Source organism: Larus michahellis, chromosome 4 (assembly GCF_964199755.1).
Source record: "Larus michahellis chromosome 4, bLarMic1.1, whole genome shotgun sequence".
Lineage (NCBI taxonomy): Eukaryota > Metazoa > Chordata > Aves > Charadriiformes > Laridae > Larus > Larus michahellis.
The window spans coordinates 13,257,767-13,274,335 of record NC_133899.1 but is presented as its reverse complement, the minus strand read 5'-3'; the positions used below and the strand labels follow the sequence as shown (position 1 = coordinate 13,274,335).

Sequence of the window (16,569 nt, the reverse complement as noted above, 5' to 3'; positions counted from 1 at the left end):
GGAGGGCCTGGTAGTCCAAGTTAAGAAAATCTGTTTTGAAAGAAAGCTTTGGTGCCTTTGCGTGCATTAGTGTGCAGACAGATCCACTGAAATTGCTAAAGCTGCTGGTAGGGTACGGTCTGTAGGAAGATGCGAACGGGTTGGTCCCTTGGTGGAATCCAGCACGACGGCCATCAGTTCCTGTGCTGTCAGTGTGCTTCAGCAGCGTCCCTAGTATCCCCTGCCCCGGTGGGAAACGCTGGTTTGCCATTGCTCCCTCAAATGACCATGCCAGCCAAAGTCCCAGATAATGCCAGAGGCGGTGGGTTTGCCTGTGATGTTGACAGTCAGCTACTACTAACTGATCTTATGTTGCTGGTTGTCTGCCATCAGAAGACCCTCAGATATTTAAAACATTTGATGGCTAGCAACTTCTGCACCATAGATAAAAAGCAAAGAAAGATCTGGACGCATACCATCTCCTATCTATAATTCTCCTTTGACTGTGGTCTTAGGATGCATATTTTTCAGGGAATATTTTCAATAATGCTTACTGATGTAAAGCGTTCTCAGCCAGAAGTCTTGCAAAGCATCATCAGAATAAAGGTAAACGTGTGGAGGATGTTTGGCTTCATTGATTGTAATAGCTGTGGTTAAAATGTAGATCATACTGCTGTTTTGGATCACAGTCTTAATTCCGAAAGTTGCGATTATCATAGGTGGATTATATCTGCATCTTTTCAAACAGATGACAGAATATATTTCTGTGCTGTTTTTCCCTAAAGAAAAAATTGAAAGATAAGAGGCAGGAGTTTCAAGTAACATTGCAACATTTAGTTGTCAAACTATGAATGGAAATTGCCATCATAGGGACTGCGTGTTTACTCTCATACTTCAAAAAAACTGTGGTGAAAGCGTATCCAAGAAGAAAGGAATTTCTTAAAAAAAATCAAATAATATCTTAGTAGATGAGCAGTGATTCAACATAACTAAAACAAATATTAATTGAAAAGAACCCTGGAATACAGAGAAGGGAGTGCGTTGTTGTTTGGTGAACAGTACTCACTGGAGCAGTACTGCAGGGGACGGTCTATCCAGCAGTTCTTTTCTGGAGTGCAATTCCACTGGTCTGCAACACTCGTCAGCGTCCTGACTGGTATCTGAGCTGCCTTTCCTTCGTTGCATCTTCCCATCATTGTTTATTTTAAATACACGATGCTACTCTCCTGCAGTTTTATGATATAACTTGGGATGATAGAAGTATAGAGTTACTGACTTTTAAGCGGTAACAGATTTTGGTTGTCCACCCTTTATTAAAATGTTTCAGCATGTCTCAGCAAGCTCCACTGCCCAGTAGTCAACAGGATCCCTTTTTTGAAACAAATACATATGACCCTCGTGACTGGGCACATATCTGTAGTAAGGTATCCCAGAATCTGTAGCCAGAAAAGAACCAGGACTAGTGAAATTGTTGAAATTATTTTAGTTTCATTTGACCAGTTTATACTGACGTTCACCTTTTCTCAACCCCATACATTACTCTGTTGGGTTGGCCAGTTCCACTGTAGACAGCTTTCAAATGTAATGGGTTGCAAGCCAGTTTGTTATGTACCAAATTCTGCGTGGGCTTGCCAGGCTATTGGAGTGGCTCCCACTAGTACCATCCTGAAAAGGCATGGAAACATGTGTCTCCACAAATGCAGTGGCCTGCATTCTCGGAGTTTAAATTAGCCTGTTCACTGAGATAGTACTTATTGCTAGTGTCTCAGTGTAAGCCAGTAGTCAGCCAAAATTAGAATCTTAAGACTCTCTGGCTTGCAGGGTAGGAGTTTGGGTCTGAACAATGTCTATAGTTACCCTGTTGCATTTATTCAGATTTTGTCAGATTCAGAGATTTATTCTGTACATATAATTCCTAGGCTGTTTTGTCACAACAGAGCAAGGTGTTGAAAGTTTCCTGTCTGTAGAAGTGTTTATCTGGCCTGGTTAGTGTTTTCATCCTATATATGCAGGTAACTTTACTGCTGTTCAGAATAGTGAAAATTTGATAAAAAGATGGTCTTCCTCCATATGCTGTGGAATTATTCAAGATGTACTTGTGAAACTTCTGTCTCTTCCAAATGTAACTCATGTCTGTCATCCTGTGGCATTAAGAACATACATTTTAAATAAGTATGTCCACTTTGAAAGATATGTTATTGCTGTGTCATTTTCTTTAAAGTCAGTGTTACTTCGTAAGGGTTAGGTTTCCCTTATTCTTCCCTGTAAAGATCTTCTTTCCTGCATATCTTACCTTCCTGAGATAAGATTTCCTTCTGTCAGCATTTAAAGTCGCGTGAGCATCATCAAGCCGGTAATTTCGTGTTGGTGGATTTGCGCGATGGTTACAGAGTGGTCATTGGTTCAGGAGATGCTGATCAGAAAGGGTGCCAAAGCATTGTAACGCCGTTGACAGCGATGGGAATCAAAGACTCAGCAGAGTGGAGACTAAGAGGTTGTGCTTTGTTACGAAGGCATTAAGTGCCTGCTGCTGCTTTGGGATGGCCAGGGGAACGGGCAGATCCCCAGGAACCCAAAATGAGGAGGTTTCACCACGGCATTACTTTTTCCTTGCTGTCTGCTCTAAGATGCGAGAAATTCTTTTAATCATTGTGGTGCAGAAGGCTAAATGTAAGAATTGACTCTATTTGCTTTTGCTTTTTTCCTTCTTATCCTCAGCTGCTTACTGCTAAGAATTTTGTTTCACAGAAACTGAGTCTGTGAATTCATACTTAGATAGTCCTATATGCTTTTGACTGTTTTCAAGAGGATCAGTCAGTCCCAAATGCACTCGACTGATTTCAAGTATTTGTGTGCGTTTGCAATAGTATGTTACAGATTCGGTCCTGGGATGGGACTGAATTCATTGCATCGTTATCTGCAGATTTTTCCTCTCAGATGTGTCTCCTGTACCTTACCATACACTTATTAATATATGGGACCATCATTCAGATGATGGTCTCAATATTTCCAGAATGTTTTACAGTATTTTCCAAGATGGTCGATAAAGTTCAGTCTGGCCCTCACAGGCACGGCAGAGGAGCTCATGAGAACATTTTGGCTGAATTTCTGGTGATGTTCATGAGGTAGAGGAGCAGTGGCTGCTGAGCTGGTAACAGAAGGAGAGACAGACTAATTCCAGGGCAAGGCAGCTTTCAAAATCAAGCCAGCGTCATGTGACTGGATGTGTATAATTTAACAGGAAAAGAAAAAAGTTAGAGCTTCAGCACAGCCTGTCTCTCCAGTATATGAGAAGTGAAGCAAATGAATACGGCCTTGAATACACTTTTTAATTTTTCAACACTGTATTTTGCCAACTTTAGTTCACTCTGTTGACTGTTCAGTCAGACCGTTTTTAAATTAAAAAGGAATACATGGTTGAATTATTTATTAAACAAAAGGTGCTTCCGTGCATGCAGACTACCTGGGTTTTGAATTTCTTTTACCACTGGAGTTTGAAGAAAGTGCATCGCTAATAAGTTAAGAGATGGAACAACCCTCCTTCTTCTAAAATAGCTCTTCCTCTGTCTCTGAGGCAGCTAACTTGTGGATGTCCAGTCACAGGAGAATGCCCGATCTTCATTCAAATGTCTAATTTTGACCTAAGTGTGAAGTTGTTTCCTCAGTTTGGTAGGCTCGATAGCGAAAAATGTCATTAATTTCAGGTAGAGAAAAATGCTAGCAAATAATTTAATCCAGATTATTTTATAATTTTTCAGATGCTTTTGCAGGCCAAAATATGTTTTTGCTAGTGGATTAATGTGTAGGAACTGTAAACAAGTGGAAGGAGCCTTGCAAAAATTTTGTTACCATCGGTCTGTATGTCCCTCCAGGCTACCAGGCCTCCTGAGGGTGATGCTAAATACTGTGTACAACTACCTACCTTGGCTTTGCTCAGTCCCCGTTACTGCCTCTGCGTTGGTGTTCCAGATCTGTGCACAGCCAGTGTTTATTGCATTTTTTGGAGGAATGTGGTTTCCGAGCGCCTGCTTTTTTTCTTTTCTTGTCCCCTTCCCCAGAAGAAAACAACTGCTAGCTTCTGACTAGACTGTCAGGACTTCAAATCACTTTGGCTGATGGTCGCAGGGAAAGCACTGGCAGGCTGGGAAACTCAGAGGGGCCTTCTGTCAGTCTGGGAGCTGTGGTCTCCGTAGCTTGCTCAAAAATTAGTGAGCTGTTTTACCTAGTACTGAAAGGGGAATCAACTCACTCAATCTGAGGGAACATCTGTCCGAGATGTTAATATTTCTCGTCGCTGATGTGGAACTTGATAACTATCTAGGATTATAGTGACATAGGAAGTATAATGCGCTGCAGAAGGCCGGCCATGGCAGCAAAGAGGCATCAGAGGAAGGGTGATGAGACCTGCCAGGACTCTGAAGATCTCGCGGTCACACCGATGTGCGGGAGGGTGGTTGTGAGCCTGTAGCTTTTCCTGTGGAAGGAAAGCAGTGAGCAGTAGCGAGTGGCTGGGCACACCCTGGCTTTGATAGCTACAGATGGAGACCTAAAAGATTGCAGGGCCACAGTCCAACACCAGCACATGTAAAATAAGGCTCAGGATTTAGATAACTCTGTTCCAGCATACTGACGTGCATGGCCAGAGTCCAACTCCAACACATGCAAAATTAGTTTCAGGATCATTCCAGCATACTGAAGCCTATGCCTAAATCAGTTATTGCCACAAGCTCAGCTAAATCAGAGGAGAGCATTCAAAATATTATTTTTTCTCTTTTTTTTTACCAGGATAGTTCAGATGAAAAGTTTTATATTTTTGGCGTAGAATAGGGAAACCGGATTATTGATATATTGTGTCCATAGGTAGCATTTCATATTTTCGTAGCCCACAAATAGCATGCTATCGGTGTATTTTACAGCTGTTTTACAAAACGTGAATACAGGCTGACATAGTATGTACTTTTTCACATACATCATTAGTACAAAAAAATTAATGAGCCCATTCATATAATATCATGTTTAAAGACACCGTGGTCTCAGTATGCCCACAATACACTATTAAACCAATGAGGAGGAAAAAAATGCCTAAACAGTTAAAGGATCCCTTCTTTAGATTAGAAGTAATGAATTTAAGCAATATTTTTCTGTTATGTCAGTTACAGGAGTTTCACTATATTTTTTTAATAGCAAAAGGGTGCTAGTAAAATAGATTCATCAGTTCAGAGTTCCTCATAAGTGTGTCTTCAAGTACAGCTCACTTTTTGTGAAATGGGGAAAGAAGTTGGAAATCATACTTATGTGGCATGTACCAAAGAAGTTAAACAAGAGAAAACTTATTTACAGAGGTATTTGTATTAGCTCAAAGCAGTCCTTTAGTTTGAGTAACTAGAAAAAGTAAGAAAATACAGATACTGGAAAAGTCTATACTATCATAGTCTGTCCAAATGTTGTAACACACACCATGACATTATTCACTTTTTGGAGACCCTGTCAGCACCTCTGTAATCAGTAATCTGTAAATGGAACGACAGTCCTTTATTCTCTCTCATTTTGTTGAGGGGGAAATTAGTAATTTAGCTACCTGTACAGTTGTTTTTAAGTGACTGATTCTATTGTTGGTTTCTTTCTTACTGGTTTCTACAAAAGATGTTCCTGTGACATTTAAAATAATTTACATTTTTCTTTATTAGAATGAACTTTTATAAATTCTGATGACCTTCTACCAGAACTTCTATGCTGAATTTGCCACCCTATGATAAGATACTAATAATAATGAAAAGGGGTTTTCTTAATCAATAGTATGCAAAAACTTCTCCAGTGTTACCTGGTGACCCGAGGGCTACTTACAATGTAGGCAAGTCTGTGGTTCTGACTTGAAAAAATGATTTGTTTGTTTTTTGGATTTGTTTAAGCCCAGCAACTCAGGGTAAAACTTGGCCAGTGTAGTTATTAAATATTTCCATACAACTACTCAAAAGATTTTAAAGATATTAATGGATTTTGAAAACTACGTGGAGTTGGGTGTTAGTGTGTGCTTTTTAAAGTCTCTCAGGCTCTGCATTGTTGGGCAGATGGAAAGAGCCCAGAGAAAATAGGTTCAATGCCAGTCTCTTCCACCCAGGTTCAGCATCTTTCCTACAGTTTACTGACACCGTTTCGGATTTTCTTCATGGTGTAGCCTGTACACTGCACCGTATGGTTCTGTTTGTCCCACATGTAGTTTAGGAACAAGATAGAGGTCATAATGAAGTACACCTTACCTCTTTGGTTTATAGGTATGTAGAGATGCTAACATGTGGAAGAAACAGGCTAAGTGTGGAAGCAGACAGAAGGCAATATGTTCATTCACAGAAGTCCAGTTAATGGTTATTTTAGTTGATTAGCTAGCAACTTCATTTTCTCCCTCATGAAATTGCCTCCACAGATCCTTACTTCTGGAGCTTAATCAGCAGTAGCAATCCATCCCAGGAGTAGGAGATCAGGAGTACTTAATTAAAGAGGGACTGTAAGGCAACTCTCCCAAATTGGATATCTGATCTAGCCTTGGCATCAGGAGAGCAATGCTAGGTAAAAGTGTTTATCAAGCTCCATGTAGCCACTCTGCAAATCTCAGAGATGGGAATATGATGCAGACAGCCTGTAGAAGCTGCTATAACCTGAGTAGTACGGGCTTTAAGGCCATCTGGTACCTGAACACCTGCCTACAAATAACACATACAAATCCAAAAGATGGTCCAGTTGGATAGCTTCTCTGCTTAGATTCCCCACTGGAATTTTCTCAAAAGCAGTAAACAATCTGTATGAAGTGTGGAAAGACCTTGTCTTCTCTGGTCAGTAATCAAGTGCCAATTTCAAATTGAGGTGACAGGATCAAAGCTAACACAGGTGAGTCAAGGGTTTGGGTAAGAAAACTAGCGAGACAGGCTTTCATGAGAATCACAGACCGCTGTTGGCACGAACATTTGGTAAAAATCCAGAATATTCTAAGCTTGTTTTAAGAAAAGGAGGAGAAAACCATGGAAAGTATGTTGTATGGAAGTTTTGAGAGCTAACGTTGCTGTCAGACGTATAAATGAACACCAGAGTAAATTTTGAAGAGAGCTGACAAAGAATATAGGCAAAATACCAAGGAAAGATCCATGAGTACATATTTGAACCCACCATAGCTGATCCAAAGAGTAAGTATCTTCTTTGCTTGTGAAGATATGTGTTCTGTACAGAGAAGTATAATAAGGTGTTCTGGCAGCTCAGGTCTGCGCTTCTGAAGAAAGCAAGAACAAGCAGAAGCCCATCACTGAGAGGAACTAGCATTACATTCAAGATAGCAAACAGACCCATCATTCATCATCGATAAATGACAAAATACATCCTCTTCTAAAGCATCCACTTTTCCTGTGGAAATATTATACAAGTCTAGTAGAATTTCATGAACATCATCTGGCAAACTCAGTGATTTGGGATCTGAAGTGCTTTGATCGATAGTCAAATTAGAGAAGCGGGATTTCAAAGCCGTGATTTTGGAGTAGGAGAACTGAAAAGCCAGTGAAGGAGCTGGATGGTGGAAGTGTCTTGCATGTAAGGGCTTAGGAAATATAAGATAGCAGGATTTTGAAACAGACCAGCAAAAATTGTGTTAGAGGGGATGATGTAGTGGTCCACGGTCATTTGCTGCAAGCTCAGGTCTCATTAGGTAAGTGTAGGTTCCAGGACCTAGTGGTGATGCTATAAAAATTAAGACTATTTAACCAAAGATAGGCACTCTCATGGCCATGCTTTGTCTATTTCTGATGTTTGTTGACTTCATTGAAGGACTGTGCAAAGGTCTGACTGCATAAATTGCAACTTACACCTTTTAATTACACCATTTGTGCATGTGCGTGTGATTTTAGAATGGCCTCAAAAGTCATGAGCATTGGAAGAGGATGAAGAAGTTTGATATGCCTGCACGTGCATGTATTAAAAAAATATTCAGCACTTTTCCATTTCACTTTGATTAAGTTTTATCAAAACTAATATTTCAATAATATACTAAGATCCTGATTAAATTCTAAATGTGGGAGTTTCATTGAATTCAGTAGGGCCGGACAGGTATGCAGTAACGAGGTTAAAGTTTTAAGCTCACTTTCTTCCCATGCTGAACTAAGATGATGTGTGATGGTTTGCAGGATAATAATATTTAACTGTAATCTTCCTGGGGCATGGACCGCGTTCTGTTGATTTTGTACACCTGAATTCACTGTGATACAATCAGTATCACTGATTACTAAAACAATAAATACAGAAAATGAACTATTTTGTGTTTTATTAACAATTTGCATTGCATATAGTATTTCATTTTAAATAAGTATAAAATCATACCCTTAAATGGTAAGATGTAATTGCTGATCATGTATCTCTTTGTTCCAGACACTTTTATAAAAGTGTATGTATTATGTATGATGTGACCTTCAAATGTCATGAATGCGTTGTGCAATAAACTGTCAATATTTGTGGCTATAAGGTACTAGATGACTTTTACAATAATTGGAACAGCTTTATTAAAAGCTTGGATCACTCAGCTGGTTAAAGAGAAAGACACAGGCCAATGTTCATCTGGGAGTTTCCTTCTGCCAACTGTTAAATGAAAGATATTGTAAGGTGCTTAAGATGTCTTCTTTCTTTAAAAAAAAAATAAATATAAAGTTAAAAAGGTCTCATGCAAAAAATGTTGTCTCAAAAAACATGATTTTTTTTCAATATGCTTAATTTTCAGTCCAAAGTGAGCTCTATAAGTTAATGGCAAGTAACCAACCCTCCTTTTTAAGTACTACATTTGATTTTCTGTGTCTTCTGGTCACACGATTCTTCAAACAAATCAGGCAGCTAAAATGATGTACTCAGAAACTGTGTTTGAACTTTGATTATCTTAAAAGGTTTTAAAGATTTAGAACAATTTGAAAAGTAAGACCGCTAAGAACTCCAAAACAAAAACTCTGTAGGGAATTTGATTAAAATGAAAAAAGAGGATAAGAAACATTTTGTGATAAACAAAAGCTTAATATTTGGTTAAGTGTCTATTGGTGTCTCTTTGTGCTGCATGTACAGCCTCTTGCATGTTTCTCAGAATGTGTACCACAGTGGGAAGCAGTAAGACAAAACCGACGTTTGCAGACGTGCAGTATTGTCGTGCAAAGTGTTTTGCACCCATGAGGTGTGAAAGACACCAATCTTCAAGTGTGCCATGTGCTCCAAGCATGGGCTTGAAGTCTATGTGCTGCCCCCAAGTCATCAGCTAACCAGTTACTAAAAAATCATTTAGAATATTTTGGCTCCCTTTCTCTTGTGCTTGAAATAATGCTGAGGGAGCTCCACTGGAGCCCCGGGTATCGGCTATGACTGCCATTTGCCCACGTCTAAATGTCTAACCTCATATAAATGGTTGCGGGCATTTTACTTCAGTTTAATTTAGATTGTATTTTAAATTTAAATCTGCCAATGCACTAATGGGTAGCAGAGGCAGGGCCGTTCGTGCCTTTTGTTTGCCTGTGTGGTTCAGAGGGCTAAGTGGGAAGGCTGATGTCAGAAGCGGTATCTTTTTATTTACCAATGGAACCTTTGGTATAATCTTTATTTCTAATAATACAAACAATGTGAATGCTGTTTTCTCACTAGTAGGCCTCCTTTCCAATTCTCTTCTAAAATAGCTCTCTGTTTAAACAAATTCTCTGCCAATCCATATTAATGCCTAACAGTTTAAGATTCCCATATATGGTCATTATAAAACCTAAATCCTTGATGAAACAATAGAGACAGCAAGTTGTTCCTGACCTAAGACATTAGTAACTCTTTCCGGAGGCCTAAAATATAACTGTAATATTTAGCAGTATTACACTTTTTCATTTTAAGCCATGAACTTCACTAGCAAAAAAGTGTAGTGACATCTGCTAATAGGATTCTAATTTCAAATTATGAGCACTGGGCCAGATTCTGTTCTCATTGACATCGACGCATACTAATTGAAGCTACTTCAGGTAGCTAGAAAAATATGCTTAATTATATCCCTAATTATATTCCTGTTTTCCACTATTTTCAGTATTATTAAAGCTTTCTCTAAGGAATAGGCAGGAAAGGTAAGCATATTTTCCCAGAAACTTTGCATATCCTATACTGCTTCCCTGTACAGGTCGAGTCCAGGCATACTGGCATAAAGGTGGCAGCAGTGACAGGATTAACACACTGAACTTCTTGTTCTTGAGCTTCCTTCTTGATGTTAGATTCAGGATATCATTTTTGCTGCCACAAGATGGGCTAATCTGGGTGGTTCATAGATCATCAAAGAATAACCGTGGTCAGTACCGCTTGTCGTTGCACCGTGTTTCATTAACTTCTAAAGAACTACAAATATTTTGAATTTCAGAAATATATGAAAATCTGGGATTATGTGCAGCTTTAAAGGCTTCTGGCCACATTTTCAAAGGGTTCTTTAATAACGCCTGAAAAACGTGATTACCTATTTTGTGAGTTGATTACCTTTTCTATGCGATTGACTGGTTTTGGCTAATTTGGCAATCCTTGTGTCGACAAATTCCAACTGACTTCATTGATAATTTAGTCTGCACGAGGACTGCAATTTAGCTCCTTCAAACATGAAAGTACCTCTTTGTGAATCCCTGTGCTGTCACATACATGCAGCAAATAACTCCTGTAAAATTTACGGGACGTGTATGTAGGTTCTCCTTTGAAAATTTGGCTGCTAGCATGACTGAAGTCAGTGCTGCTACCTATCCAACAGGTTTCTTTTTACAAAAGCAATCAGTCCTTTTCTAATCATGTTTACAGACCCATCCCAGAGAGGTAGACCAGTCCTGCAGATCATGTATGGAAATTTCAGATCTTTTTCTTTTGCTCTTCATATGACTGCCTAGATAGCTTCTGCTTTGAGTACACAGATTCACTATCCACCTAAGTTTGTCTTCTTTTTTCTAGAAATATCCACTGAAGTTGGCGTTGTGCCTCTGTAGCATCTCTATCCATGTGCCGAGGGCACTGCCAGCCCTGGCAGCAGCTCATTTCTGGGTAGATCGTTTCTGATACCTAGTAAGATACCTGCTGTAAAAAAGGATTCGCTGGTGTGTGTCCCACTGTCTTTCAAACTGGTGCTCTAAAAGTGCTCCTGGCTCGAAACTGTTTATTGGGATTACCTGGCTCTGCGGAAATTTCCTTTCCAGGCGCCGCGGGGATGTGAAAGCAGCCTGCGGTACTACACGGGTCATCTCCATGCTAGGTGAGGAGTGGTGGCTTTTTGTCCCTCCTCTCCTGAGAAGCGGGCATCTGTCTGAAGACAGGCTAGTCCTTCAAATACTGATCTTATGGATTGCTTAATTTTAATTCAGTCTGTGTGGCAAATAGATTTGCTCACCTCTTGACCAAGTTGGCTCGTTAGTTATGCGGCTAATTGCCACCTTCTGATACGGATGTTAAAGTGAACTTCTTTCCTTGCGTTTGTCCCATGAGAACAGGCCCGCAGTTGGTTATAAGTGTAGCCAAGGCGTGGTACACAAGAGATGTCCCTGTCATACCACCCCAGAAGCTGCTTCATGGCTGAATTCCTCCGAGTCCTGTGCCATGGAGCGGTATCTGCCTGCCCAGCAGGTACAGCGCACGAGGCAGCTGGAGGTCTCGCAGCTGTTGCCTTTTCCTTACGCTGACACAGAGACCGGTTTCGTATACAGAACTGAACGTCGCTTTTTGCACTTCTGTCCATGGCTTTTCCTGTGAATAGATGCTTTCAAAATGAAAGGAAAGCTCAGCAAAAGTAAGTTTGGAGACAAGGCTCGGAAGCCTGACATCTAGCATGTACATCTATAGGATATTTTATACCCTGTTCTGTTATTTCCTGCACTCGAATCAGGAAAGGTAGGGATGGGCAGGAAGACATTCAGGATGGAGACCTGCCTATAATGGAAGTAGATAGTAAAAAAAGCAGTCGAATCTCATGTGCATTGAGTGCACATCATGTAGACCACATAACTCAGTGAACCGCAATGGATGTAAGATAAGTAACTGCTCTCTTTCCTTCCTGATCTTTTATCCTCGGAATTGAGCAGCCCCAAAACCATAGCTCAAATCCCGAGTAAATCATAAAGAAAATTAATTTGCTGGGGCTAATCCTAGTTCTGCAGGTCTGTAAAACATTACTACAGTTTTGCACAATTTAACAGGAGCGAGAGTTTCTACCTAGGAAGAGGATCTCAATAGCGGGAGAAAGGGGACATCAGAGGTGTAGAACACACGTTTATCGTAGAGCTGAAAATTTTTCATTCCCCACGTACCCTGTTGTTGGCATAGTCCATATGCACCAGCTTGCTTCTTAACTTTTTCCTTGCTGATCTCTTCTCCTTTTTCTGTGTTGCTTTTTTCCCCTATCACTTCCCATAGATTGCTTTAAGAGACTTAGTATAAAGAAAACCTTGGTAACAGAGTCAGTGAGACTTAAATGCATTTTAAAGTTAAGCACATTTTAAACTTAAGTGCCTTGACAAATAGGTGCGATTTGCCAAAAGAGGGCCCTAGTAAGAACTTGGGGTAGCATTTGATGGGGAGAGTCGGCAGCCTTGAACATATCTTTTCATTGTTTGAAATAAAAGGACTTAGATGTAAAGCTGCTCATTCAGGTAGCCATGGCCTCCAGCGCTTCGGTGGGCTTTGTAGGCAGAGGAATTCAAAAGAAAACCCCTCAGCCCAGCTTTAAAGTCTTAGGAATGCTTTCACTGTGGGAAGAAAAATTCTTCAAGGTAAGGCCCCTGTTGGAGCAAAGCCTTTGGAGCTATCTACTGTATGTCTACTTAAATCTAAAAGAAAACTCTTCAGACCACCCACATCTTTCTTTGCTTCATTGTTGTTTTCAGTTTGCTTTTTCAGAGGGATTAGTGCTAGAGTAAACTCAGTCGTCTCGCTGCCTTGAAAAAATTCAATTTTGTGTAAAGTGAAAATTAGACTCTTAAATCTGCAAAGCGAGCTGTTTATCTTACAAATTTATTCTTTTTTATTGGGCCACACATATTCTAGATAGAAAGATAAAAGGCAAATGGATAACAGGCCATCATTTAGAGTGACATATAGCAAAACATAACTAGTAGACTTATTCGGTAAATTCCTCCTGAGTGGCTTGTTAGCTTTATCTATATATTTATCTATAATGCTCATATAGTATTTATTGAAAACCAAAATAAAATCCCGCAGTTTATCATCATGCATTCTGTATTTTGCACTTCAGAAAAATCTTTTTGCACGCAGGAATTCATTTTTTCCTGAAGCAGCTTAAGACATGATTATATACAACTTTGGAGGAGAAAAAAGGGGAAAATCTAAACTCTTTAGGGAGACTGGAATTATAGACTAGAACCTATATATGTTTTCCTGGACTGTAAAGACAAAATAAACTCCTGCAGTGTGTTACTTTACGTACTTGTGAATAATTCAAAATGACAGTTACTAGCTTTCTAACTTAAATATTGTGCTTTAACTCTGCAGTCTAAGAACAATCAGAAAACGTTAAACAAGAATGTGATGTGAAAACTCGTTTTGCCTTTTGAATACTAGCAATAGCTTGATTACATACATGACTAAAATAAGCATTTATATATATATATGTATTTTTATCACTCTCTCATCCCCTTCTTTCAGTTTTAAGTGAAATAGTTTAGAGGGACCATTTTATAATAAATAATGAAATGCCTGTTAGTGTTACCTTTTCCAGAAATGTGGTATTTGGGTCTCTGCTACTGTGTGAATAGTTTTTATTAGAGACAAATGTTTAAGTCTTTCTTATGTCCCATCACTTCCATTTAAAAGGCAATGCTGTGTAAACTGCACTATGTTTCCTGACAGCCTTAGTTACATATCAAATGGGGAAAGACAGAACATTTTTAGTCAGTAGTTTATGGTTGAAATAATCAAGACTCTGCGTGCAGATTTTAACTGTGTGCTCCCCAGCTCAATGTAACCCCGAGAGCCCAGCTTTTGCGTAGGGGTGTGATGGTGTGTCCATGTGTATTGCACCTCTGCGCTCTGCCAGTAGCGTCAGTCTGGTTCAGAATTTCAACATTTGCCACGGTACTTTTTTGTGAAATTGTGAGTTGATACATATACGTGATATTGCATGACCCGCTAAGTACACGATGATGGATGAGTCTTGTGTGGTTTGAATAATGACTTTTTAAAAATGCCCTACATTTTTGCAATTTTTATGTCAGTCTTTCGTAAGTTATTTTGTTCATAGCCTGCTTGGATAATAGCAGCTCATTCAAGATGGCTCAGAATGTCTGTTTCTTTATATCAGGAGAGCGAAGAGATGTCCTGGAGTCTCACTTACTGTATTACGATGCGAAGAGTAAGTGTAGCTGTGAACACTGAAGGAGAAAATCAGGAGCTGCGGGTGAGAGGGAGAAGGAATTCCCCCTCACCTGACCGATTTTTTCATCTCCTTTCCCATGATATTAGGTCGCTCACTGGTTCCTGTGTCGTAACGCCAATGCTGAAATGTTGCAGAAGTTGTCGATTAGCTTTGTGTGTGGACATCACCATTCCTGTTGGATCCCCCTGTCACTGCGATTTGGTTGTTATGGGAGGCTTTAATATACCGATGCAAACTTTTTCCCTCTAAAAGCATACAGATTTTCACAATACTTATAAATTAAATAGATTCAACAAAACAACAATCTAAAACTTTTTGGGGAAAAATTAATAGGAACTAAGCAAAAGAAGAAATCAAACCAGCTGCTGACACAGCTGTTTCTTTTCTTGTATAATTCAGTTCAATATAAAGGTACCATATGCTGCTTAAAATGATGATTGGAAAGATGAAATAATTTAAGACAATAACAAGAAAATACATGAATTGTCAGCATTCTGTCAGATTTAAAGAATGAAATAGACAGGTGTAGTATTGACATGTTTAACTTTGTGTTGTGTTAGCAGTTTTAGTGAGAACAACTTCTGACATGTGCTGAAGTGATGTGAGAACATTTCTGTGTTGCAGACATTGGAGAAGAAGCTGGGAGATCTGTAGGAGTCCAGCAGCCAGCTTTACTGAGAGACAGGAGCCTTGGTTCTGCCATGAAAGACTGCCCATATTGTGGAAAAACTTTCAGAACGTCCCATCACTTAAAGGTCCACTTGAGAATACATACAGGTGAGAGGAACAAGTGAGCGGAGCACTGTCGACACATGCCATGTGGGGGGGGTAACATAATATGTGGCTAGGAGCCTTAATTCCCAGTGTAGATTTGGACTCATTAGATGGAGAAAGTCTTTTGAGAAAGATATATGACAGTCTTAAATAAAAGCACAAGGAATGTGTTGTTGGATAAAGACCACTTTAATAGAATCATCTTTTCCCAGTTGAGGTTATTTCTGTCTCCTTCCCTGCTTCATCACTGTTTCCTTCAATTACCCTTGTCCTTCAATAGGCATAAGCCTATTGGTTTCAGACTTAGTTATACTAACTGCTTCAAAGGCCTTCCTTTAGCATCTGCTTAGGGATTCTGTATGTTTTTCTGTTACTATTTTTGTTCCATTTAGCACGCTCATTTTTAACCTCTCACTGTTCATATGAATGCATCAGCTTCAGGCATCTGCGTTTTTTTTTTTTTCACTAGAACTCACACGACTTACTACTTGTAAGTAGTAAAACCTCCCATGTTTTGCACCATGGTAAAATTTACCGTGTTTTATTTTAGTAAGAATCACAGCATTTCTACCTTACAGAGACTTACTGGCTTCTCACTTTATTTTGTATGTCCCTCATTGGGTGGACTGCTCTCCGTACTAGTAAACTATAACCACTCCATTTGAATTAGAATACTTTGCTTTAAAGTACGTATGTGCATGCTAAGGTTCATGTAGAGACACAGTATATGTTTAAGAAGACTTGCTCTATCCAGGATTAAATTCTGACATACAATGCTGATATCCTCAGGTCCTGTTGACATTACTAGAAACTCTCTACCTGGCCGATACGACAATGTTTTCTTCCAAGTCTTAGGTATCATAGTAGGCTTTGGGAGAATGTGCAAAACTGGAGATTTAAGATACTTCTCTTTGTAAACAGACATAGTGGGCACTGTAATTGTGGAGTCATTTTCTTTTTAAACTATTTAAAAAGATTTCATAATCTTATTGCCGCTTTTCTAATAGAAAAGTAAAATAAATTGCATGAAGAAATACTTCCCAGTTGTACCTCCTACTTGGGAAAACTTCACTGTTAATTTTTATTTCACTGAAGTACCAGATAAGCAGTATTTTCCTCCCTTCCCAAAATCAGCAGTCATTTTTCTCCTATGTGTTTGCACAGGTGTAATACTTAATGTTGGGTTTGGAAATGTGAGGCCTGATTTTGAAAAATTGAAAGTGAAGGCTGAAAATTATTTAAAGAATAAAATGTCATTGCTGAGATGGGAAAGTTTGTTCATTGTATTTTTTTTTTCTTTCTTTGGATTGTGGAATAGGAGTATACTACACTCATTTGATCTGAATTTTAAAATTTAGCACCCTGATTGGATTGCAAACCATTTAGGGCAGGAATATTCTTTTCCGTGTGTTGGACTTTGTAAA

General features: G+C 39.3%; 1 protein-coding gene across 8 annotated transcripts in view; it reads left to right on the top strand.

The window, feature by feature from the left end:
* The window catches only part of ZNF536 (zinc finger protein 536), a 352,592-nt gene that overhangs the window by 199,095 nt on the left and 136,928 nt on the right, over positions 1 to 16,569 (top strand). For all 8 annotated transcript variants that reach the window (XM_074583019.1, XM_074583016.1, XM_074583020.1 and 5 more), the window contains one exon: positions 14,996 to 15,148. In XM_074583019.1, coding sequence (XP_074439120.1) covers positions 14,996 to 15,148 — 153 coding nt within the window. The remainder of the gene's footprint in view (positions 1 to 14,995; positions 15,149 to 16,569) is intronic.